The 25,558-nt window shown below is 43.2% G+C and overlaps 1 protein-coding gene across 1 annotated transcript in view; it reads left to right on the forward strand.

The window, feature by feature from the left end:
* The window catches only part of lamc3 (laminin, gamma 3), a 106,987-nt gene that overhangs the window by 40,209 nt on the left and 41,220 nt on the right, over positions 1 to 25,558 (forward strand). Inside the window, exons 5-9 of the mRNA XM_056432134.1 lie at positions 7,914 to 8,105; positions 9,687 to 9,804; positions 13,923 to 14,021; positions 14,989 to 15,125; positions 16,037 to 16,156. Coding sequence (XP_056288109.1) covers positions 7,914 to 8,105; positions 9,687 to 9,804; positions 13,923 to 14,021; positions 14,989 to 15,125; positions 16,037 to 16,156 — 666 coding nt within the window. The remainder of the gene's footprint in view (positions 1 to 7,913; positions 8,106 to 9,686; positions 9,805 to 13,922; positions 14,022 to 14,988; positions 15,126 to 16,036; positions 16,157 to 25,558) is intronic.

Raw genomic sequence — 25,558 nt, forward strand, 5'->3', positions numbered from 1 at the left:
AAACCACCACCTTAACGTGGTGAAGGGGTTTTGTGTGTTGTCAGGGGCCTTGTAGCTCCTGGTAGGGTCTCCCAAGGCTAAGGGATCTCAAGGGGCGGGGCCAGACTTAAGAGCGATTCACTGACCCTTGAGGAATCAAACCTGGGGGTGGAGCTTTGGAGACTTGAGGGAAAGACGCCTCACTTGTTGAACGTTAGTTTAAGGTTAGCCCTCAGAATTGCACCCATGTTTGTTTTTTTGCAGATGATGTGTAGATATCTATTGGCTACCTCAGAATGTGACCGCCCAGCATGCACTGGGGGCGGGGTGAGAGTCAATACATCCCAAGTCTGAGGCCGTGGTTCTCTCTTCTCTGCTGATGAGATGCAAGTTCTCAAAGTCTCTGCATGTCAGAAGAAGATAGGATCCCAGTGGGAGTTAACTGACAATGTTCATCAACCCGAATGCCAGAAATAGTGAATAAGCGCCATAACTCACACATGTAAAGTAACCCCGTTGGTGACCCCTTGATGGAGAGAGTGAGTATAATGTTACAGTCAATTAGGCAAAGTGTAGCGTATTCCTCCCACAGACTATGACATAATACCAACGCTCTTCAGTGATGCATTATGGTCCCTTTTTTATTGCTACTTCTGTTCCATATCTGTTTGTTGTGTCTCTGGGCCACTTAACATTAGTGTTGAAATTGTGGTTATTTTTTCCCAAAAAAGGGGAAAGAATGGTTGGTGACAATGGCGTGTGATTATTACGGTTTATCTTTGCAATTGTTATCGACTCGTAAATAGTAGTAGCAGGTGGTAAATGGAAGCTTCAGGGTTTTTTTATGTGCGAGTGCTTCAGTGTTATGTGAATATTTTGTGGATTTTTTATTTTTTTATTGCGGATTTCACTATCAAGTAAAGGTTGTTTATCAAAGCTGGATATTTGGACGGCTGATTGTTTTTTTGCCTGCTGTCTGCTTTGTGGGCTTAAACTAGGTGTGGATACATATGCAACGTGTTGGTTATGTGTGTTTGTTTATATATATTGTGCAGATTGGGGTGAAATGTGATGTCATTATCATCCAGACTCGCCCCCTCTGCGACTGAAACCACTTATAGCCCGAGCAGGTGGCTTCGTTGGTTTTAAGTCGGCGGATTTAAGGTTGAAGGCTTCGTTGTGGCTGGAAGACTGGGATCATGTTTTGGTAATATCACATGTTCAGTCAAAATACCGCCAGATTCTTATCGTCTAAGCCCCCTTGTGGTGTTCCTGCTGTGACATGTAATACATATGATTTGAGCTTTAAATCTGGTTGAAGTTTCTCTTGTGTCTATGTTTTGGCTTTTGTGTTTGCTTTGGTGGATTTATTATCTCGTATGTAATTTAGGAACAAATAATAAGCTTATCTTTCTACTGAACTACACACAATCGAACAGCGGGTAGGTAGAACACTTAACACCGAAATGCCACCATAACTTGGATAAATATATCCTTCTTTATTTCTATACAATCCATCTTTCTGGAAATCAGTAAATGGCTGTTTTCGAGGTGACTTTGTGGGGAAACAGCAGCTGTAGCGGTGACGATGCACTCCCACACTATGTGTGTGCGTGTGTGTGTGTGTGTGTGTGTGTGAGTCCCAAACAATCAGCAGCTTCAAGCACAGGAGAACCTAAACCTCTAAAGTCAACATGACATTCCTGCTGTTGGCCGGCTTCCTCATTCTTTATATTAGTGACGTATACACAGTATAAATACTTGATGTGTGCCCAAAAGAAGAAGGTACAACTCAGGAGAAAGCGACAGTAAAACTGCTCCAATAAAAAAAAAAGTGTCAGCCACACTAGAATGAAAACAGTATAAAAGACAGGTACGCCTCTTTGCTTTATGAAAGAGACGGCGCCGCTCTCTTAAAGAGACAGCGCCCCTCTCCTTGAACACACATTCAAAGTAAACTATAAGAAATGGACACAGTTGTATTAAATCAGTAATATATAAGACATAACATATTTCAGGGTTCTACAAAGACTTGAGCACTCATCTGGTGATGGATTTAAATGGCAAATGCATGATTCCTTATTCTGTAAGACCTGATCAAAACGTCATCATTTTAACCCACGAGCAGAGGTGACGGGCGCCACAGTGCGTGGGTTAGAGAGAGTTCTCATTTGTCTGTAGCAGTACAGTAAAGGTCGCACAGATATCTCTGCACCGCGATCCCTCACCGGCCGGTTTATTATCAGCGCCGGAGCTCTCCCGGGCCGTCCGACATCTCATTCGTCCAGCAAATTAGATGTTAAAATGAGAAACGATTGTGCCTGCAGGAGGCCGCGGTTCCTCGCGTGCAATGCAATACTAAGAACGCATTAATATAAAAGGGCAGAAGACAATAAGATGGTGATTTGCATCACCTCTCGTGCAGGTGACGTAAGAGAGGCCAAATTCCTTTAGGCTCCGAAAAACTATGCCTGGTTGCTGAAAGATGGCTGATGCACATTGCAGAGATGTCATAATCCAATCGGAAAGTTAGTGCAGCATGTCGCTGACATTTCATCAACCACTAAACTTCCATAATTCCAGCCTTTTTCTTCTTTTTCACCAATAACTAAACACAACATTCATAGCTGGGCTCTTAAACGTAACCTTTTCGCTCATTTGCATATCTTTTCGTGACATTATTTACGTGGTATTGTAGCTCGGGGAGTATTTGCATCACTTCCTTTGTCTTTTTGACGGCGTGCGCAGCATTTTTGTGTTTTTTTTCCCATGTGTTCAATATCACAATATCTCAGGAAATGGCTTTAGATTGGGCACGAACGTCCTCTTGGACTCAAGGAGGAAATTATTCCATTTTTGTGGTCGACGGTCAAAAGTCAAGGTCGCTGTGACCGGAAACGTGATTTTTGGCCTTACCTCAAGAATTCATGGCAACGACAGATGTCTCATAGTTTTAAAATGAAGAAGTGATGACATTTTAGACACACATGGATGTAAACTGATACTAGACTTGCTGATGAGGTTAAACATTGTGTAACAGATTGATGCTGACGAGTGTTAATGCACCAACACTTTGCTAATCAGAAGGACGATCCCACGAACACGTCCTAAAATCAACCTCGATAACTCAACTCTCTATGACTTGATTTGTTTCATAGTGCCACTATACCACCCTGACATAAGAGTGGTTTTATTCTGGTCTGTAAGGACTGTGGGCTGTTAAAAGGTACAGGAGATAGAGAGTGAACATGCCTTTCACTTTGTGTCCAGGCTTATCTCCATGAGAGGAGCAATATTTGGGCAAAGTCCACCCCTCTGTGGGCTTTATATGCAAATGAAGGAGTCCTTGAAAGCCCTCAGCAGGAGTCTGAAGTGCTCCGGTACCGGGCTGTCGAGAAAGGTTAGGGCTAGTGGCTCATAGGGAAGGTTTATTTTGTAGTGGCTACACTTAAGTTGTAGAGGATCTGTAGAAAAGGTTGATTCTAAATGTTTCGGACTCTTAACTTAGCTTTCCCATCTGCATCCTGCAGGGAAATGAAAGTGTGACCATTTTACACCTGACTGATTTCACAGGTTCATCAAACCTGCCCCTTGGCAAAATATATTACAAACACTCCTAATCTATTTGTTGCCAGGTAGCCTGTAATTTGAGGGGACACGTAATTGTGGTTTAACCACCAAAAAGTGCACACGCAGCCTGAATAAATAGACGTTCCAAATGTGCTGAATGGGAAGAGCTCATTAGCAACTGGCACACTATTCCGTGGCCATGTCCAGTGAGAAATGAAAAGCAAATGACATGCGTCCAACTCCATAATTAAGAGTTTTGCCTTCATTGAGTTGGAAGTGGGCGCTACAATCGTAAGCATTTCGATCAACATGGTAGACAGCCGGTGTTTCAGCTCATCGAGTGTCTGTGTTAACTGGTGACTCTCAGCCAAAGGTGTCCGTTGGTTGGTTCGTAGCTGTTGAAAACACACACATCATATGTAGGTGTTCTCTTCATTAAAAGCTCTTCAATCAATCTTGAAAATGTACCTAACTATGTGTATTTGCTATGCCAACCATCCCCTTAAGAGGTCTACAGATTCTAAAAAATCACCGGTTAACAAGGTTACTCGTTCAATTTAAACACCCGTTGCTCTGAAACACTCGTGATCCAGTCAGCTGTTGGAATATCAATTGTGACAACAAGACATTTTTCATGCTGTTAACCATTTTAATTCAACGTTTAACGCGGGTGCAACTCGTCTGAATGGCCAGGACAAAGCGCCACTTCCGTTGCCAACACGTTTTTTGCTGACGCCAGCTGTGAAAACATCTATAAACATAGTTCCTATGCGACGGGTGTTTTCACACAACCGTACGTATAAATCAACACTAAACCATCTCCCAGACTTTGTGTAAAAGCTATGTGAAAAAACACACGTTTCAGTTTATTTACTTGTTAACCTGAGCAAAAAATGCAACTCTACCACTTGTCCCCGTGTTTATGCAATTGAGAGAAAAAAGCCGCAGGCCACCTCAAGAACAGCCCAAAGTGTTTCCATTCTTATCCTGTCGATTTCTCTACCCAGAAATGTGCAAGGCATGGTGTTTAAGGAGGTGGCTCCATCCATCACAGGGGAAAAGTCCATTGTGCACTATTGTATTCATACTGAGTGCGGAGCTAACTCCTTGCTTGTGGCGGCAATGCATGGGCCGGGGGGGGGGGGGGGGGGGGGGTGACAGGACAGGTGGGGGTCTTTGTGTTGCATCGGTTGACAAACAACAACAACTGTGTGTATGTGTGCGTGTGTGTGTGTGTAAGTTAGTGGTTCTGAAACTTATTCTGTCGCGCCTCACAGATAAATGTTCTTGCCCCACCGCTCGAACGAAATGTTAACTAAATGGTCCGTGCTGAATTTTTATTGAAATAACAACTTTGTGTGACTCCTGTGACTCTGTGTTGTTTTAAATAATAGAATAAAGAAAGTTGCAATCACTTTTAATTAAAGAAGATTGCTCCATCAGACAAAAACAAATAAAAAGTGTAATCAATTTGTTAGAATAATGCTAATAAAGTTGTCCAAAAAATAACTAATAGTTGGCAAATTGCTTATTGTGTCATTGGATATCTTTTCAAGATAATAACAATAAGTGCAACCTGTGAAAAACTAAACAAAACAAGTTCAAATATTTGGCAATAAAGAGTTTTAAACTAAATATCTTTCTAAAATAATAACGTGCAAAACTAAATGAGTGCAGATAAGTGTGTAGCATTAGTTCAAATTCACTCAGATTCTCAAAGGAATCAATATTCCCTCGATCGAGAGTCTGCAAATTAATCATTATAATTGAATTAATTAATTTGAATCCAAAAAGTAGTTTAAAGATAAAATAAATGATAAACTGATTCCGTGAGTTGTGAATGCTAAAAACGGAGACCCACAAAGTGACCAAAAAAACCTGACAAGAGATTAAATTTTTTTTTGAAATTCAGAAATCAAAGTGATATTTATGATATAGATTTTGTAAATATGTTGCCTGATTTTTTTACAGAGGTGTAGAACCACTGGAAAGGGTGGGCCCTGCAATTGGGTTCAATTAGTTCAGGCCCCACAAAGGAGGAAGACGAGTATGTGTGTGTGTGTGTGTGTGCGTGTAGCAATCTTCATCCCACTTGCCCTTGCTTTTAAACATGCATTTGACGATACATATTATCCGTGTCATCCTTCATTCATTATTAGATGTTGCATCAACATCAAAGGCTGTTTAATGTTCATTAGTCTATTTGAAATACAAAGCGTTGTGGTACACAATTGGAAACAATCCCAAAGACTTTGAATCCACATGCTTATTTCTCAGTGCAGATGACCTAGTATTGTGTTAAGGAGGGACTCTGCCTCAGTGGAGAGTGACACGGAGCGTTCAAAAGGCCAATCTCACACCGGCTGTGAGCGTATCTCACTCCATCCATTTCAAGACGGATGCTTCAAGCCGCGGCGGCCCGTGTTTCTGTATTAACAATGGGTCGCGTCCCCTTGTGTAATGTGAACGGAGTAAAGAACCCAGACAAAGAAAGATCGCCCGACTCTGCAGCTCCACTCCGTTTTATGAGGTAATTTAGCACCTTTCAGCTCATTGTTTGTTGTTGTTGTTGGCAAAAGCCTCGCCGTGTTGGCTGCTTCTGGCCGCTTCCTTTCGGGGTCGATCACAGACTCAGATGGTGGATGTTTTTAGAGATAACGGCTCAGAGAAGTTCAACAAGTTCAGTTGAAAAACTACAAATTAACCCTTTACATGTCGCCAATAGAAACAGTAAACACATGACTTTACTCAACAGCAAAAGAGATTGGTTTAATTATTTGTTAATTACTTTCTTGACTTGCAGCTCTATCACAAGTACACACACACACACACGTCTCATTTCTTAAACACATAATAGAAAATACTAAATGAGATGTTATTTATGAACAAAAAAACTGTTAAAATGTTTTAATGGAGACCAACAGCCTCACCCCGGTGACCTTCACACACTGCGAAGAAACGCACAAAAAAGACACAATGTGTGAATGAGACAACTTCAGATTGAAGGCCTCCTCACAGCCGCTGCGTGACGAATACAAATGCAGCAAAGTGAATTTGGGACCGTCGCTATACACACTTCCCATAAATATTTGAGTAGCAGTAGAGTACCGAGGACCCGGATGCTATTGACCCGGAGCGGCGTCGGGCGGTCTGTCGGAGGGGAGGTCGTTGTGTCAGATACTTATTGAGTTTCCTCTCTCTCCGTGAAATGATCCCAGTGAGTCTGAGTTCCCCGCGCTGTGTGTGCATGTCCGTGGCTGTTGTTGTGTCAGGTGAGGATGTCGGGCATGGATCTGGTTTATGAAGTAGAGTAAGACGACAGAGCATCCTGCTGTTACACAGCGTTGGCTTTTAATGCGTCGGTTCTGCACAACGTGATTGGTCGAAGGTTTTTCATTTAGCGGTGCGAAGGCTCCAAAACAGCAGTGTAAGCTCCTCCTCTTTTTAAATGGAGGCGGGACCTCTCTCATCCTCGCTCCAACGCCACGCTAACACCCTCCGAATGCACTAAATGAGATGAAATGAATAGCGGCGTCCTCGGAGACGAAGCAGGCTCACATTTCAAATTGTAATTGACTCTTTTAAATAAAAAATAAATCACATTGACGATATTTTCCAAGACCAAACAAAGCGAGATGGAGAGGGAATACTTTGTGTATTTATACATCGCCTTTTGGGCTTCGTCCAATTACCTCCCCTCCAAAACAACTGATGCCAGGTTTAACGAACATCAATGAGATCCAAATGAAACACAGACATTTTTATTAAATCCCTTTTTTTACAGGTTTTTTTTATTACCACGAAGCCAAAGTTTGTACCTTAAGAGCAACAAGCGGGGAGCTTTCTTGTCTTAATCTCTGAAACCAGGTGAGACGCGTTAACAGGAGGGAGTAATCAAACGGTTTATTACAGGCTCAACAGAGAGCTTGATTCATAATAAAATGGGCAATTTCCCCCCAAGTCCCCCCCTCGGGGTAACGGGTGAACTAAGGAGGGATTTGATGCGAGGGCTATGAGGGCGGCTGTGGTGTGTGTTATCACCTGAGTAATTCGCTCTTGTATAAACATGAATTACGGTTATCTAAGTGCCCCCTGACAACCGATTGGCTCCTCATTAGGCCTGTGTGAAATGAGATTAGCAGCCAGCCTCTGAATTACGATCCAATCCCAGAATACATAATCTCTCACACACACACACACACACACGTCTCTTTCCTCCCATCTCGGTATCCATCCCTCCATGTGTGTCCTCTCTCTTCTTACCTCGCCCACTTCCCCTACCTCTGATTGCTCTTTCCTCGTTCTCTCCTCACTTGACCCCCTCCTCCCTCTCTCTCTCTCTCTCTCTCGTCCCTCGCCCACAGGGTGCAACTGCAGCGGGAGGTCGGACCAGTGCGAGTTCGACACGGAGCAGTACCGCAGCACGGGCAACGGGGGGCGCTGCGTGAGCTGCAGCGACAACACCGACGGGCCCCACTGCGAGCGCTGCAGGGAGAACTACTACCGGGGGCCTGCGGCGGGGGGGCCCTGCCTACCGTGCAACTGCAACAGCAACGGTAAACTGCAGATAATAACTTAACCCCCCCCCCCTCCCCTCTCTCTCTCTCTATTATAATCAATGCAAATATCATCACTCACTCTTTTGGGTTTTCTCTGCATGAGAAAAATGTAATTATGGCGAGATTGGGAATGCTGCATCAGCACATTTAGGCACCATAAGCAAGATGACGCTACTCGTCGTAGGATTAATTGTCGCATATTTTATGGCTGAATGCATTTTAAAGTCATTATCCATATTCATTATTACACATTACACTAACCCCTCGAGTAGAGTCTTTCTGGTTCACGACGTTTACAATCTTGCTCATCTCGTGTCTTTTTACCCCCGCCTCAGTTTCCCCCAAATAAACCGTTAAATAAATCCACGACTTTGCCGTTTGTAAATCGATCCGTATTTGGACTCTCTGAACTTTATCGGCGCTCATTTAACAGTCTGATTTTAGGGCGGAGGGGACATTCCTCATGACACCGTCACCGGGGTGAGGAGATAAACAAGGACGAACACATCAGAGATCTTTTTTTGTCTACATTTCCCCCGATAGTGTCAGGTGATTGGTCGGAGTAGCTGGAGTCGATTATGTTGATCAAAGGTTGTATAAAGCTCCGTCAGCATGTCAGCTGGTCTCTTGCCTCCATTAAACCACGTCAGCTGCACCGGGTTGAGAGGTGTTTTTTTTCTTCTTCCCGCTCTTCCAAGTTCATCTCCAGGGTTATTTTTGGACAGAATTCAATAATAATAATAGCTTTATATAAATGTATATAACACCTATTTGGATGTATTGAACACCATAAGTAGTATACAATTGAAATATCTGGTTTGATACATGAGAAAATTCACATTTTAAATTCTGTTTACTAAAAACTGTCTAAATATTTTTCTGCTTCACCTTTTTAAGTCAAATTTCACATAGAGACTGGTCACATGTTGTGTTATTATCTGGGTTAATTTAAACCTTTTCTGTGCATCCTTCCAAATGATATTCATCCTGAAAGTGCTTTTTGTTTTCGAGGCGAAATTGAAACTTTTATTTTTGCTGTGTTTCATCTTTATTTACTCTTAACCAGTAACATATATACAGATGTACACATCTGAACAAAAGCTCACATGTGTTGCCTTTATTATAACACCAACATTATGCAAATAGCCTTTATGGTTGCAGAGATCCGCCCTTTTTAGTTTGAGGATGTAATGTCGAGCAGAAACCTCAACAATAGGCTCGTTTTTAAAAGGTTACACCGGGTGAACGCGGCGCGCTGCAGAGAAGGCAAAACACAACGTCAATACACGTCAACGTTTCAGAGAATACAGGAGGCCAAAGAGACAACAATGGAAAAGAAAAATATAAATATAAAGAAGAACAGACAAACTAAAGTAGGGGAACCAAAGAACTGCATGAAAGGACGACGTCACTTCAAAGCTGTTCGATAAAAATGGATTTTCCAGTTTTCCCCGTCATGAGACATTATTAATGACACGTTGATCCATTTCATGTAATTCACCTCACTTCACTCCTCGTTTCCCCCTTTTTTGTCGTCCTTGCCTCCGTGCCTCCCACCCACCCCCCTCCCCCCTCCAGGTTCAGTGAGTCTGCAGTGCGACGCAGACGGGAGGTGCCCGTGTCGCGTCGGCGTGACGGGGGAGACGTGCGACGCGTGTCGGCCCGGCTTCCACTCGCTCGGCCACGGCGGCTGCAGGTGAGCGCACACACACCGACGCGTCTTTCTACCAGGGGGTCGTCGGTTCAATCCCCGCCCTGGTCGACGTGTCCTTGAGCAAGACGCCTGACCCAGAGTTGCTCCCTGTAGCGGCGTCTGCGTGTGAATGTGACGTGATTGTCAGTCTCTAAATGGCGTGTCATGTGAAGACAGAGCTTCCATTAGGGGGACGGCAGACAACAGAGAGGAGGGGTTAATGAAACGGGTCAAACGGACTTTGTTCTTCAGTGATGTCGCCTCCCCTCCCCCGAGCCTTGAATCCATCAGACGACAGAGCAGCCGTTAAACAAGAGCCTTCTCGTTTAGAGTCCTTCTTATCGGAGACGACCAGGATGTTCACGAGCGCCGTAAAAAGCCAGGAATGTGACGCTCATGAACTCATGAACTCATGAAGGAGAATAAAAAGGCTTTTTTCAATTTAAGATGAAGATTTCCGCAAATCATCTCCGCTGGAGTGAATGTCCGTTTCTTCTCGTCTTATCTGACAGCCGCAGAGCGCTGACGTTGACACAATCTGAGCGATCCTCGTGTCTCCACACGGCATCTTCCTCCGAGTGTCTTTTGTTAAAGAAGCAGCGTGTCGCATTTAGAGGGATTTAGTGTGTTTTCTTGAGTGTATAATACCTGAAAATAAGGGTGTGTTTTTTTAAATTGAGATTTTACAAATTAATAACAAAGGATGGATACGATACAGAAGAGAAGGAGAAAGAACAGGGTAAAGAACAACAAAAAACAATAAATAAAAATATATATATGGAAAAAACACAGCAAATAATACATTTGCACATCACCAAGTGTGTGTTTTAGTTTTTATGATTAACTGTATACAGAGCGAGACCCCTTCATGGAGTCTGCCACCGTGTTTCTACGGCAGCCTGGAAAGGGACAAACCAAATACTGGCTCTGGAAAAGGCCCTTCACAGCCACCGTAGTTCTCCTCCGCGCTCATTAGCACATGGAGAAGAGTTTCCGTTGGTTGTGATCAGCTGGAGACGAAAACGGGAGATTCATTATTGGACTTGTACTCAACAGGTGACCTGAAACATGACTTTAAATTAATGCTGCTAGTTTAACGTCCGCAGGACGTGAGAATCAGAAGACGTTTTCAATATCAGCTCGATGGAGATAACACGTCAGCTGTTGTACGTTTAAGAAATAAAAGTAATTTAAAGGACGATTAAAACATTTTTCCCTTCTTAATCCATTGTTCATAAATTGCTTCCTATTGTCATTATTCCCTCCTCCGGTGCTTTTTTAGTCCATCCTTGCACCGGGAGAAAGAAGAAGAAGAAGAAGAAAAAGCAACTGGTGTTTTTTTTGAAAATCCCTCAGAACCGAGCGTGCAGGTCTCTCCTCCACCTGTTGCCATGGTGACCGGATCGAGCCCGGCTGCCTTCAGAAACTTCACAGAACCATTTTAGCCTCGGCCGACCACCCAAGGACAAAATTAGCCTCAAACAACCTGCTTTTTCCACAAAAGACAGTGTTGATGCACGGGGCTCTGGAGAGGAGTCTGTCATATTATAATGAAATTCAGAGGAGGAGGAAATTATAGTTAATTCCCATTTTTGCCGTATTTATTTATTTATGTTAGCTGAAGTATTCTATTCATTCGGTGTTCCTCAGAGATAAACTCACGTGAAAGAATTGTTCTTTTTGATTGACGGCTGATTGTTTTCCATCAATCGAGTACGAACAAAACTCCGCACGTCCGTATCGAAGTATTGTTTTTCCATATTTATACTTTGACTCTGATCCGGACCGCTTCGGTACGCCACAAGAATGAGCTCAGGAGGGTTTAATTGATTTCAAGATAGGCAGCGTTGCTTTCATCCGTAAGATATGAGCCTGATTTACCGCCCGAGGCTCTTTACACACTCACACACTCACTCACACTCAGCTTTTCTTCCTGCGTGCTTTGTGGCAGTGAGGAGATGCAACGACCTGCTGCATACATTCTGATGATGAAAAGCATATTCCAGCTCTCGGTGTCCTGAGAGCTCTCCGACTGAGTATGCATGCATATGAGCCTGCATATGAAGGTGCATGTGTGTGTGTGTGTGGCTATGAGGAATATGTTGCAGTATTTATATTCATAAGAAGTCCATCCTGGCTTTCCCTGACCTCTGCTTTCTGCAGAGGGAATGCTGAGTTGTGATGGTGTTGAAATGCATATCAATGACTGTTGGGCGTTAAAGTTATTGCGCAATATCTCATTGTAGACGCAGAGGAAGTAAAACTTGATTAGGAAGTTAATCCTCATTAAAGTGACTTGAAAGCTGCTTTTTAGTACAGACAAAGGACGTGGAAATAAATCTAAGTGGTGAAAGTAAAAGGTTGCCAGGTCGCAATAATAACTGTTGTTGTAGTCCTATAATGTGACAATAATTACGGTAATTGTAGTCCTATAATGTAACGATAATAACGGTAGTTGTAGTCCTATAATGTAACGATAATAACGGTAGTTGTAGTCCTATAATGTAACGATAATAACGGTAGTTGTAGTCCTATAGCACAAGAACTACGTTATTATTGTCACGTTATAGGACTACAACTAACGTTATTATCGTCATGTTATAGGACTACAACTAACGTTGTTATTGTCACGTTATAGGTGTACAAATAACGGAATTATTGTCACGTTATAGGACTACAACTAATGGTATTATTGTCACGTTATAGGACTACAACTAACGTTATTATCGTCACGTTATATGACAACAGGTTTTTCAGAATATATAAATATATATATATATTATATATTAAGATATTTATATATAATACATATATATAAATATATTTAGGTATAATATATACATTTATATATAATATATATATAATATATATATATATATTAGTGCTGTGAAAAATAATGCGTTAACTCAGTTAATTAAATTACAGGATTAATTAGTTGTTGTTTTTTTACGCATTTAACGCATGCGCAGAATGAGCTTCCAATCCGTCTGTTGTTGGTGGTCTCGAACCAGCAGCATGTCATTCTGTCTCTAGTGTCGCGTAAACACGACTCCGATCTCCGTCTCGTGCGCCGCAGAGCTCGGATGCCGGTGTGTGCGCGCACATCGAGACGAAAAAAAGTCATTTGCACCCCCCCCCCCCCGTCAACAACTCTTCTCTCGGCTCGCGCGGCAGAGCTCCGATGCTGGTGAGCAAGTTATGTGCCCCCCTGTGTATAAATGCAGGGCTCTCAAGTGTCACGCATTGAGCATGAGACTCACGCATTTCGGTCTTTGAAAGAAAAGTCACTAGCACCCCCCCCCCCGTCAACAACTCTTCTCGGAGCTCCTGCCTGTCTTGAGAGCCCTGTAAGTGTATATATGTGATTAATCATGATTAATCCACAGAAACCTGTGATTAACCTGATTAAAAATTGTAATCGTTTCACAGCCCTAATATATATATTTATGTATAATATATACATTTATATATATAATATATATATATACTGTATATAGCACATTTTGGCAAGAACAAATTCATATATTACAAGTGAACAATAATCTTTACAACTGACTTTGAGTTTGGATTATCCTCGCTGACATAAAGATTTCAATACACACGTACACACACACACACACACACACTGTTCTCTCTCATTCATGCAGCAGCATCAGGCTGTCGACTCGCGGTGTGAATTATTCAGGCCGCTGGAGCAGAGACGCATGGAGACGGCTTGCCTGGGGATCATTTAATTATTTGTAATCATGCCTCATTAACAAAAAATAGATTCCACGTTGCGGTTTCCAAACAAAAAGGAAATCGACCAACGAAGGCGATCAAACGCACGTCCACGTTATCCCAGTCGCCGCTCGACCCCCACAGCGTACACCTGGCCTTTGAATCTTTGGTTCAGGGTTCAAGGCCCGAGACAAGCTTCCATGCTGGTGAGCGTCTCTGAGCAAGGCACCCCGCTGTGTCCTGGGTAGCTGACCATCTGCGATGTGAACAAGGGGGCCGCGCAAGTGGAGAGAGAATAATACCCTGTGACCTTATCCCCGTCTTCTGAGTCTTTGTTCACGCCCACGCGTGTGTGTCTCGGTGCCGTGGGTTCGATTCCTCCATCTTGTTTGCCCGTACAGGCCGTGTGAGTGCGACACCGGCGGGAGCGTGGACGCCTGCTCTCCTCTGGACGGCCGCTGCCGCTGCAAGCCCAACGTGGAGGGCCAGAGCTGTGACAGGTACGTGCACACACACACACACACACACGCACCGACCTGTGGTTACCACGGCAACGGTGACTGTAAACCCTTCGTAACCTTCACGCTCACGTACAGAAAGTAGTGTTTGTAATAATGTCTGATCTTGAAACCACAAATTTATATATGTTTATATATATATAAGATATATATATATATATATATATTGTATATAAGATATATATATATATATATGAAATATATATTTATTTTACATATATCTTATATATATATATATTATATATTATATATAATAATGTCTGATCTTGAAACCACAAATTTATATATATAGAATATATATATATATTTATTATACATATATCTTATATAGAATATATATATTATATATATTATATATATATATATATATATATTGCAATATGTTCCTTCTTGCAGGTAGTACACTAAAGGTTAAAGAATAATTTGTCTAAATAATGTCTTCATGTCATTGTGATTGTTACGTGTCAATATAAGCCCCGCCTCCTCTGCCCCCCGCGCTCTGTTCCGATCTCGTTCCTCGGGGGGATACGGATCAAAACCGATAAACTCACCGTGACATCAGCAACACACACACACACACACATACACACACACACCGCCCCCGGGTCCCAAACTATTGAATAATTCGTCCCCTCCGTTTGTTGACTTTATTTCTTGCTGATTTCACGGCTCGCCGAGCGAGGCCCTCTCCTGTGTAATGTGACCGGTGTCGTGGCTGCTCTCCTCTCCCGCTTCCGCACGGCAGCCGGTGTCTGGAGGTCAGAGCTCGGGGGCCATTCGGGGCCCTTCCTCCAGAACTCTGTAGTCACGCCCCGAGAACCTCCTAAAGAGGCAGAATAGCAAAGGATGTGAGGCGCGGGTGGATGTTAATTACTCTTTATGCATGAGGGTATACAGTGTAATGTGTGTGTGTGTGTGTGTGTGTGTGTGTGTGTGTGTGTAACGACAGATGCGTGCCAGGTTTTTTCGACCTGCAACAAGTGAACCCGGCCGGGTGCCAGGCGTGTTTCTGCTCCGGCCACTCGCCGGCGTGCTCCTCGTCCCACCGCCACGCCGCCGCCAGCATCACCTCCGACTTCATCGAAGGTATCGTCCTCGGCGGCCGTTAATGAGCGTGTGGGGGTGGGGGGGGGGGTCTTTGTTCTGGGGGCTGTCTTTGTTCTGACGGTGAATTTTCACTGTTTTCATTTCCTCTTTTCATTGCGTGTATTTATTCTTTAGTGATTTTTTTTTTATCCTCTTTTTTTTTTAGGCCTTTTTTACACGTGGCCAAGAAAATATGAAAAAATCAAGAGCTCGCAAATTATTTGCAGATACCCGTTGAATTGAAAATCAATAAAAAATAGAAACATTAATATACTATTCATTTAAACTTTAAGTTTTATTACACATATAGATGACAATAATTTATACAGAAAAATTATGTCGCACTGACTTTGGGGCGGTTGGAATGATCTCGTATTATTATAATTAATATAAATTATTATTATTATTATTATTAGTGTCTCAAGCCTTTTGAAACAGAGAAAAAACAGAAGTACATGCAATATTATAATATGCCATTAATGTAATAAAAATGTAGATAAAAAAAAAAAAAAAAATTAGTTTGGTTCATCTTATTCATTTTTTTATTGCTCTTTTTTAAAGCATTTAAATAGACAAAACCGCCAACTAATTTAACATCACACATATATGCACTTTTTTTTGAAAACACAACGAAAGACGTGGTATTTAGGAGATGAGCGATGGCGTTTCATCTCAACGGGAACACTTCATTGCATGATTCTTCAGCTGCTCGTCATCTTCAACCTGTTTTCTCCACTCGGTCGAGCGGCTGCTGCACGCCGCTCGTTTCTGTGTTTGCGTGTGTGTCGATTGCGTGTGTTTCATCTCACCGATGGAATACAATTATAGAAGCATAATCTGACCTCTGATAAGAAACTCTGCCATGCATCATATCTCTGAAAAGCGCTGACTCATGTCTTCAAATGTTTCAGATCAGGACGGCTGGGTGGGAGAGTTCTCCGGAGGGATGGAGTACGCCCTGCTGTGGAAGGAAGGAGAAGTCTTCCTCCTTCCTCTCACCGAGGAAGACATCGGCTTCTACAAAGCACCCGGTGAGTCCGGGGAGAAAATAATAAGAGATTTGAGAGATTACTCCCCTCAGGCCGGGTCCAACGGGTGTGGAGACCCTCAGGACCCATAGTTGACATTTAACCACATGACGATAATGAAGCCTCCAGTCGTGGCTCTCGGAGTAAATATGTAAATGATATTCGTGTTTGGTCGAGCATCTTTTAATTCCCACAGCGTGCTCCCGTTGTTCCTGAGTGGGATTAATCAGGTTGTGTGGCGGCGGGGTCACGCGCGGTTCTTCCGACAGCGTCTCCTCCGACTCGCTATCAGAGCCGTGAGGAGATAAGGGACTTAGGGCCCGCTTCTATCAGCCGGCCCGGCAGCACCGGCCGGATGGGATTGGATGTCTTGGCCACGCTGGAAGAAGCTAATTCGGTTCCAGGCATGAATTCACATCCCTCCCCCACACACACACACACCTCCCCCCCCCCGCTCCCCTCCAGCCGCCTGTGCAGCCCACAGCCAAATAATAAAGAAAAAAACAGGAGCACAATCCCATTAACTCGGCATCTCGGAAGGTTTTAACGCCTAAAACGGGCGATCACAGAGGACGACTCCATTTAGGGAGGCGTCTTTTTTTAGGTCGTGACAAAGCCCGGGCGGCCAGGCGCAATGTCGTTACGAGGATACACGCTCGTAACACACGGGGCTCGGGTTTGATTGCTGTGTGTGTGTGTGTGTGTTTACAGTCCAGAATAAATGTCTGCATTCTTTGCCATAAATATATATATAAATATATATATATATATATGTGTGTGTAGTTATAGATGCACATAGTTAATAGTGTGTCTTAAGTGTCTTTCTTCCTCGGTGACGTTTCTGAGGCCACAACACGCAGATTAGTGGCCGGCTGGCCGAGAGCAGCGTCCCTGGCCGCCTGCTTATCGGCTTCTCGCAGTGCTCGTTTATGATGTTTCTCCACATAATAAATACACACATCTAGTGCCTCGCCATCCCTATTAATGATCTCATCACCCCCCCCATCCACACACACACACACACACACACACATACTTATTGTGTGTTGTTGCATGTGTACAGTCACTTTAAAAGATTACACTAGAGTTGCAGCGGCTTTTGAAAGCAGCATGCTCTCTCTCTCTCTCTCTCTCTCTCTCTCTCTCTCTATCTTCTGCTCTTTCAACTTTTAATTTGTATTTTTTTTCTTGCTGAAATCCTTTCCGCTGTGTTTTTCTTCAAGCAAAGAGCCGGAGATAAATCTGATTGACAACTTGACGGAAAAAAAAAAAAACATCAAGCGAGACGCACGTGTCTGTGATTCCACGTGTCTGTGATTCCACATGTATGTGATTCCACGTGTCTGTGATTCCACATGTCTGTGATTCCACGTGTCAGGGGGGTGTCTGCCATCTGACGCATGTCAGGGTTCGTACGGTCATGTAAAACCTGGAAAAGTCATGGAATTTTCTAAATGGTTATTTCCAGGCTTGGAAAAGTCCTTTTAAAAAAAACTTCAAGGTTTTGAAAAAGGTGCATTTTTAAATAATTAATATGCTTTTTTTAAAGAATGACGCTCCAGGTATAAGCCGGCCTACGCTATCACACGTTCACTTGCAGTGCGAATTTTTTTCCGCCATGCAAGTGAACGCACCTTAACTGAAAAGACAAGAATGTTTATTCTTTTAATCAAACTATTGTCTCTCATTCATTTGAGTCATTTAAAGTGATACGCTCTATGCTTTAGGATTCTCATTGTTAGTTTAAATATGACGTTTTCTCCCTTTTTCATGTTATACACCGAGATTTCACACATGTTTTGCTCATGGAAATTTGTTTTAAAGTCGTGGACGAGTCCTCCATCGGTCACCATGAACATGAACCCTGCGTGTGCCGAGCCACTCGTCCTCCCCCTGATCCCCGACATCTGCTCGGCGGTGGAAGTCGCCCCTCGGCGACTCCGACTCGACCGAACAATTGGCCGCAGCTGCCAGGAACGATCACAAACAAACATGAAGAACCTCTCTAAGCAGCCGCTCTTTGACCCGCCTCCGACAGCCAAGGACACTTTCACTCAGTTGTCTGAAAGTGTTGCTGCCCGTTTCCAGATGGCCTCACTCAGCGGCCTGGTGGGGAGCCTCCCATCACGGCCTCCTCCTCCCCCCCCACCCCCCACCGCCCTACCCCCAATCACTCTCGTGCAGTCTTCATGGCGAAGTAGTAGAAAAGAGCTCTTGAGAGAGAGAGAGAGATTCGGACCCTGGCTGCTTCCTTGCCCTCCAAACACTCGACCAATCGCTGAGCGGTTCTGCCAATTCCGAGGTTGGAGAGGCGATTTTTGGCGGATCGGAGGACGCTCCAGACGCTCTGGGGCAATGTGTGGAGCAATGTGTGGAGCAATGTGTGGAGCACTTTGTTTGAGCGCTCCGAGGTCGTGAAGCTGTTCGCCCCGACACAACAGCAGAGCGTTCCTCAAAGACACGTCTGGCGTTCACACTGAATCAAACGCCATCTGCATCTCAAGATGAATCAACGCTGATGGTCGCCTCGGGGTATTCAGTGTGTGTGTGTGTGCGTGTGTGTGTGTGTACCAGTCTCCATACTGTCTGGAGAGAGGGCATCTGCTGGACAAAAGGACGGAGCTACCAGCTGACGGGTGGAGGATGCATTGAGTTACATTGTGATGTGTTCAGGCTCAATTCAGTAGAAATGAGCATTGGTCAGAAGGTGAATTCTAACACTGTCAAGATGCATTCAAATGCAACATTGGAACATTTTTGCAGAGAAACTTTAGGGATTAACAATTAATACAATTAGAAATTACATTATATATATATATTTGTATTTTTATCTTTTCCTTTTCTTTTTGGCGTGATATCGAGAATTATGGAATAATTATCAACGCTCAGTCGGACCAACCGTGGTTTTTAGGTTGAATCTTTAATCATTTATTTAAATATTAGATTTTCCCTGCAACTTTTAATTCAATTTAAACGAGAATTTAATCCTTCAAAAAAATTCAAAATATGGGGTTTTTTTGTGCTAAAAAACAAAAAAAATTGTAATGGAAATTTTTCATTTGCACAACCCGTGAAGCTTCATCTGCAGTATGAATTCATTTCTTAGTCCCACTTTTATCATTTTGGTGAATTATGTGACAGACCACATAATTTCTCTTCAAAAAACGATTCTACCATTTTATTCATATATCTCACTGCTTTGTGAACCCAAGACCTTTGGATAAACCGATATCAAACTCCAAAACAGTTTTTCACAAGAGAAATGAAGAATTTTAGAAAAATCGAACTTCAATTTTCAGCTTTAGTGCCATTTTATCTCTTTAAACTTGCGCCTGAGGACAATTAGGATCATTATATCGAGAGCTGAGATTGTTCTGCATTTTTTAAATGTCAAACATACACATGGGTATATGTCATATGCAAAATGCCTTTCAAAGGTGAATTTAAGAAATTGTGTAAAATCGAGAAGATTACCCCAAAGGGTTAATTAAGGAATAATTGAACATTTGAACGCTCAATGTGCTAAATCGATCGACCGATCGATTGATCTCCAAACGGTTGAAGTTCACCCTGAATGTCACAAAGACAACGTGTCTCATGAAGAGACGTCCTCGCATCCTGTTTACGTGCGACCTGGTGTTTAGACGTTATTTAAATACCACCACACCGTATTCTAATACTCTCCAATAATGAACATGAATGAAGTGGCGCTGCGCAGACAGCGGATCACGCTCGCACATGATTAATCCTTTCATCGGGTTTATTTGATAGAGATTCATTACCTCTGGAGAGGGAGCCCGAGCGGCCATGTTGGAATGCTCTGTTAGGGTTATGAGTAATTATGGCTTCTAGTTCCTCATAGAAAGAACGAACGAGAAGCACGCTGATGTAAAGACAACGCCAGCAGAATAATAATAGAACCACTCACGACCATCAGGGAGCACTTTGGGGAGAATATGAGCTTAGTCACACAGCAGCATTACTGGGCTCATTACCCACCGCGATGCAAGGAGTGTGCAGTATACAGTCACTATTAATCATTCCAGAAGTAATATCGGTTGACTTTTATTTTCTGTGAACACGAGTTCCTTATATTACTCATTATCATAGCGCCTCTCTTCCCAAAAATTTAGGTAATCGCTTCTTCTGTTTCCCCCCCAAAACAGGAAGTAAGTGGCAAAAAAAGTGCATTAAATGTCAAATATATTGCATTTTATAGAGCGTTGAGATTTTGTTGAGATTTTGTTAAAATGTCCACAGGTGTATCACACAAAAAAGGTATATGGAGCTCAAAAAATACAAAAGGCATTACTAAATGTTATTATTATTATTATTAATGAAAAAAATAGCCTATTTTACATTTTTATGTAATAATACAAAAGATAATTACAAAATGTTTTTATTATTATTATGTAAAAAATTCCCATTTTATATTTGCATGTTAAAATACAAAAATGATTTACTAAATGTTATTATTATTATGTAATTTTGTTCCCTATTTTACATTTTTATGTAAAAATACAAAAGGAAATTACTAAATATTATTATTATGTTAAAAAAACTGCATATTTTTGCATTTTTATCTATTCATGTATCCCTTTTTTATAAAGTTGTTCAAGTTATTTCTCTTTATGATTTATGAAAACTGTCGACAGCGATAAAGAAGTAAGAACACATATTTAGTTTGTGTGTCCACACTCTCACCGAGCGGTGGCTTGTTATATTGATAGATAGATAGATAGATATATACTTTATTAATCCCCAAGGGGAAATTTGTCGAGCCAGTAGCAGCAACACACACACAAAAATAAAAAAAAAAAAACACAAATATAAGAAGTTAGGGTGATCTGGCAAAGAGGTGAACTGTGTGAGAGCCTCTCTGGCCGGCAGGAATGTTCTCCTGTATCTGTCCTTGTGGCGTGGCGCGTGAGGGAGGAGGCTGGAGACTGGAGAAAGTACTCCTCTGGGTGTGGGTGGTGGGTGGAAAGGGTGGGTCACACCAGTTTCTTCAACAACCTCCTCCTCCACCCCTCTCCACCAGGTGCCAGCCAGGTGCCGAGCTGGGAGCCATGATCTAACCAGTTTGTTAAGGTTGTTAGCTGTGGCACCCGGCGTTGCTCCCCAGCAGACAGAAAGGGCAGAGCACAGGGCCACAACCGACCAGAATAACAAAGCACTGGTTTGCACACGCCAGCATCTCAAGGATCCGTTGAAGGATCAGGAAAACCTCACCTATCCCTTCTTGTACATGTTGGCTTCAGTTCAGTGTTGTCGGAGTCGGCTGTCGATGGAGACTCCTTACACGTCCACTCCACGCACACCACGTCCACCCTCAGAGCACTCAGTCTGAGGAGTCCCCTGCAAGTCCTCTGAAGTCCACCACTCTCTCTGGTCTTGTCAACCACAGGTTCTCAAAGTCGCTCACCACACTTTACACTCTCACCACACCTGCCCCCTGTCCTCCTCCCCACTGCCCTATACTCCATCTGCTGCAGAATCAGATCATCAGCAGAGCACATGCACCGACGTACTGTTGTGAAGGAAGTCACTGTGGTGCAGGAGGAGAAGGAAGGAGAACAGTTCCTGTGGGGCTCCTCACATCACTGACCACCTCACCCAGACACTGCACGGCCCCATTCAACTGTGGTCTGCCTGCTGGGGTGGTAGTCAGTGATCCAGTGATCTTCTCACGTCCCACACACCGCCACCACTGAGCTTCTCACTCAGCAGCAGTGGCTGGATGGTGTTAAATGCACTGGAGAAGTCAAAGAAAGACTCCAACACAGACACCACCGGTTCCAGATGAGTGTGTGATGTTGTCAGGCCCATGTGATGGCTGGTGGCCAACCACCCCAGGAGGGCAAGCAAAGGCCCAAGGGTAGCGGCGGCGCCTCACCACCCCTGAGGTGGCCAAGACCAGCCTCTCACAGGTGAGGATCAGTGAGGAGGTGGGCCACCGTCGGGTGACGGTGAGGCCAGATGGAAAGGACTTTGATGTCTTCGGACCAGGCACGAGCCTCACTGGAGCACCTGACCTCCCCAGCCTCCAGCTGAGGTTGAAGGGCGGGTCACTCATTAAGACAGGAGTTGGGCGAGGTCTGGAGCCAGCTCTCTTGCTGGCCATGCCTTTTCAGTAGTTTCTCAGCTGGTTCCTCACCTGGTCCAGTCGTCTCAGAGAGAGGGGGTCAGGAGGGCCGAGAGGGGGGGGGAGGATCTGTTGGCTGAGGGGGGGGTGGATGTGCAGGAGGTGTTGGGGGACAGGAGGTGTGGAGGGAGGGGGGGAGTGTGTGAGACGTAGACCTAGAAAAAGAACCTAGGGAGTGATTATTGATCGATTAGCTGTTGTTTTTCCACTGGGGGACACGTGTGGCTCGTTGAAGGCCTTCCTGTCTAATTGATGATGGATTTTAATCTCACGCTCATTTCTTTTTCCTTGTCATCGATGTATAAATCGATTCTGAAACTACACTGAGACGTATGCGACCTCTCATTTCTCCCGAGTCAGCGTTGTGTCTTTACAGGCAGCGACTGGTGGCTTTTAAAGCCGCTCCCCCTGGCTCCTGATTGGCTGGAATTATCTATTTCAAATTGAACTCTGCCTGGCCTCGCACCAGAAGGTGCTGTGGATGGGTCGCGTAAGGGAAACCTTTCCCTCTTCCAGCTCCTCTTTTTTTTCACTTCTTAAAAATCCTGATGCGACAGCTTCAATTGGTGAATACAGGCGACGCGGTGCGTTCACGTGTCTTCTCGTTAAAATGGAACTGCTTGAAGTCGACGGTGGAGACGGGAAACAGGCAGACGGGGTATTATTTTTTTTACTTTCCTTTGAGAATATGAAGTAGAAGAGGAAAAAAAGCTGATTTGAGAAAGCTTGCAGCTTATTAGAGGGAACGGAGACGCCGTAATGCGTCAGAGAGCGGAGCAGGTGGACCGACAGGAATAGAAAATAAATTACTTTTATTCAAAGCCAGGCGAAACTGAAGCGTACAGAAGCAAACCGAGGATTCAGGACCGATAACTGGCACTTAAATGTGACTCAGCTGTCAACAGAGTGGCGTCGCCCGTTGGGTTGTGGGGGCTTGAAGCCTCCAGTTCATCTAATTGTTTGTTTTTTTGCTCGTAAAACGCTGCGTATGGAATGTGTTTGGCAACCAAAATGTTAAAAAGAACTTTCATGAACGCTGTGAAAAGGTTAAAGTTCAAAGACAAAAACATGAACGACACCCAGAGACCGGACAACACTTTGAAAACTAAGGTAGCCATGATGCAACACCCTGCTTATGGTCTATATTTACTCTAAATGGGACGATAATGTACTGAATGTACATGCTGTATTGAAGAAGAAGAAGAAGAAGAAGAAGAAGATGAAGGAAAAGGAAGAAGATGAAGAAGAAGAGAAAGAAGAAGATGATGAAGGAAAAGGAAGAAGAAGAAGAAAGAAGATGATGAAGAAGAAGATGAAAAAGATGAAGAAGAACAAGGAAGAAGATGATGAAGAAGAAAGAAAGAGGAAGAAGAAGAAGGAGATGAAGAAGAAGAAGATGAAGGAAAAGGAAGAAGAACAACAAGGAAGAATTTGATGAAGAAGAAGATGATGAAGGGAAAAGAAGAAGGAAGAAGTAAGATGATGAAAAAGAAGAAGAAGGAAATGATTAAGGAAGAAGGAAGATGATGAAAAAGAAGAAGAAGGAAGAAGAAGAAAGAAGAAGATGATAACGAAGGAAGAAGAAGAAGAAGAAGAAGAACTCCTCATGTTAACATATTTTCCTGAGGTAATAAATCAAGTGAGATAAAGTGGTAATTTTCTTTGCCCCCCGGTGGCCAGTAGAGAGAGTGCAGCCTCGAGGCCCGTCAGAGCCAGTCGTCGCCACCTGATTTAAAATCCAAACTCCTCTAACGAGGAGCGAAGTGCAGATGTGGCGACGGGCAGGAGAGTGTTGATTGGCTGGGGGGAAGAGGAGAGGACTAACGAGGCTGATTTAGAACAGGTGTGTCGATGACAGAAAACCCCAAAACCAAGAAAACTAGAATCTCCAGTTTTTACATGAAATCTGAAGGACATCTGAACACAGTGCCGGAGTTCAACTCATGATACATAAAAAATGCATATGATAAAGATAAATAAGTGATTGGTAAAGCATTAGTTATTGAACCACAACATTTAAAAAATAAAACTAATTGAACAAGTAATTTCGTTGTCGGTTGAGCAGATATTAGACGATCAGCCAGATGAATTTCTTCGTGCGACGACCCGGAGGCTCCACGCAAGCAGAATCACCCACTCGAGTCCTCCCCCCCCCCCCCCTTTTTTAAAAAAGATTCTACAATATATTCTCATCTAGCATGTGATGTGGTTTCATTTGAAGGACGTTGGTCTATTTTTATACATCAGAAGGAACAACGAGTGAATGTTTCTTTTTTTTCTTTTTTAAGCTATTACTTTTGGGATGTTGGTGGTCGGGACGGGGGGAGGTGTGTCTCGAGTGGCGGCTGACATCTTTGAAGTCCTGTAAATGTGCCGTAATGAGACGAGTGGGTGGGCGATTACACCCGGACTCCTGCAGGGCTTAGTGTGTGCTCAAAAAGCCTGACACACACACACACACACACAGAGAGAGTGGCAGGATAATTCAGCTTCCACCACAACACACTGTTGCACGCTCATAAAGCCGTGCTCTTACAGCTCACATCAACATCTCACTATACTTCAACTACAAAATGCATTTCCTGCTGAAAATGCGTTGGAATGCTAACATCTGAAAGCTTGAAGCTGAAAAATAAATTGCTGAAAATGTTTGAAAATAGCTGAAATATTATTTATTTTTAAGCTGAACATAGCTGAAAATAGCTGCCAAGAGCTGAAATAGGCTGAAAATAGCTTAAACATCTGAACATATCAAAAAGGGAAACTTCCTGCTGAAAATGTTGAAGCACAAACATATTGGGTGGAAATGTATAACTGGAAAAGATAAGCAAAACGTTATCTTCTAAATATTCAAAGATATGAATCACAATCCAAGAAATGAGAGAGAGGGGGAAACGTCAGACATGAGAACAAGAGAGAGAAAGAAATTGAGAGTCAGAAGGAGAAAGATAAAAACAAAAATAGAGAGGGAGAAACCAGGGTGAAGGATAGACGAGAACTAAACACTGAGTGGATTTTCTACAAAAGCATTTGTCAACAAAACATGATCAAATCACCAAAATAGTAGAATCAATAGAGAGGAAAGATTCAACCGAACGCGCCGATATGTTTGTTATTCTTGTGGCTTAAATGTGACCTGAGAAACTCTGAAGCTGGTTCTCCTCTGATATCTCTCCATTTAAAGACACACGCACGGGGCCACACACACGCGCACAAACGTTGGTCTGTGCGTAAAGTAATACAAATTAATAAAGTTATGA

The sequence above is a fragment of the Pseudoliparis swirei genome, chromosome 15, assembly GCF_029220125.1.
Source record: "Pseudoliparis swirei isolate HS2019 ecotype Mariana Trench chromosome 15, NWPU_hadal_v1, whole genome shotgun sequence".
NCBI lineage: Eukaryota > Metazoa > Chordata > Actinopteri > Perciformes > Liparidae > Pseudoliparis > Pseudoliparis swirei.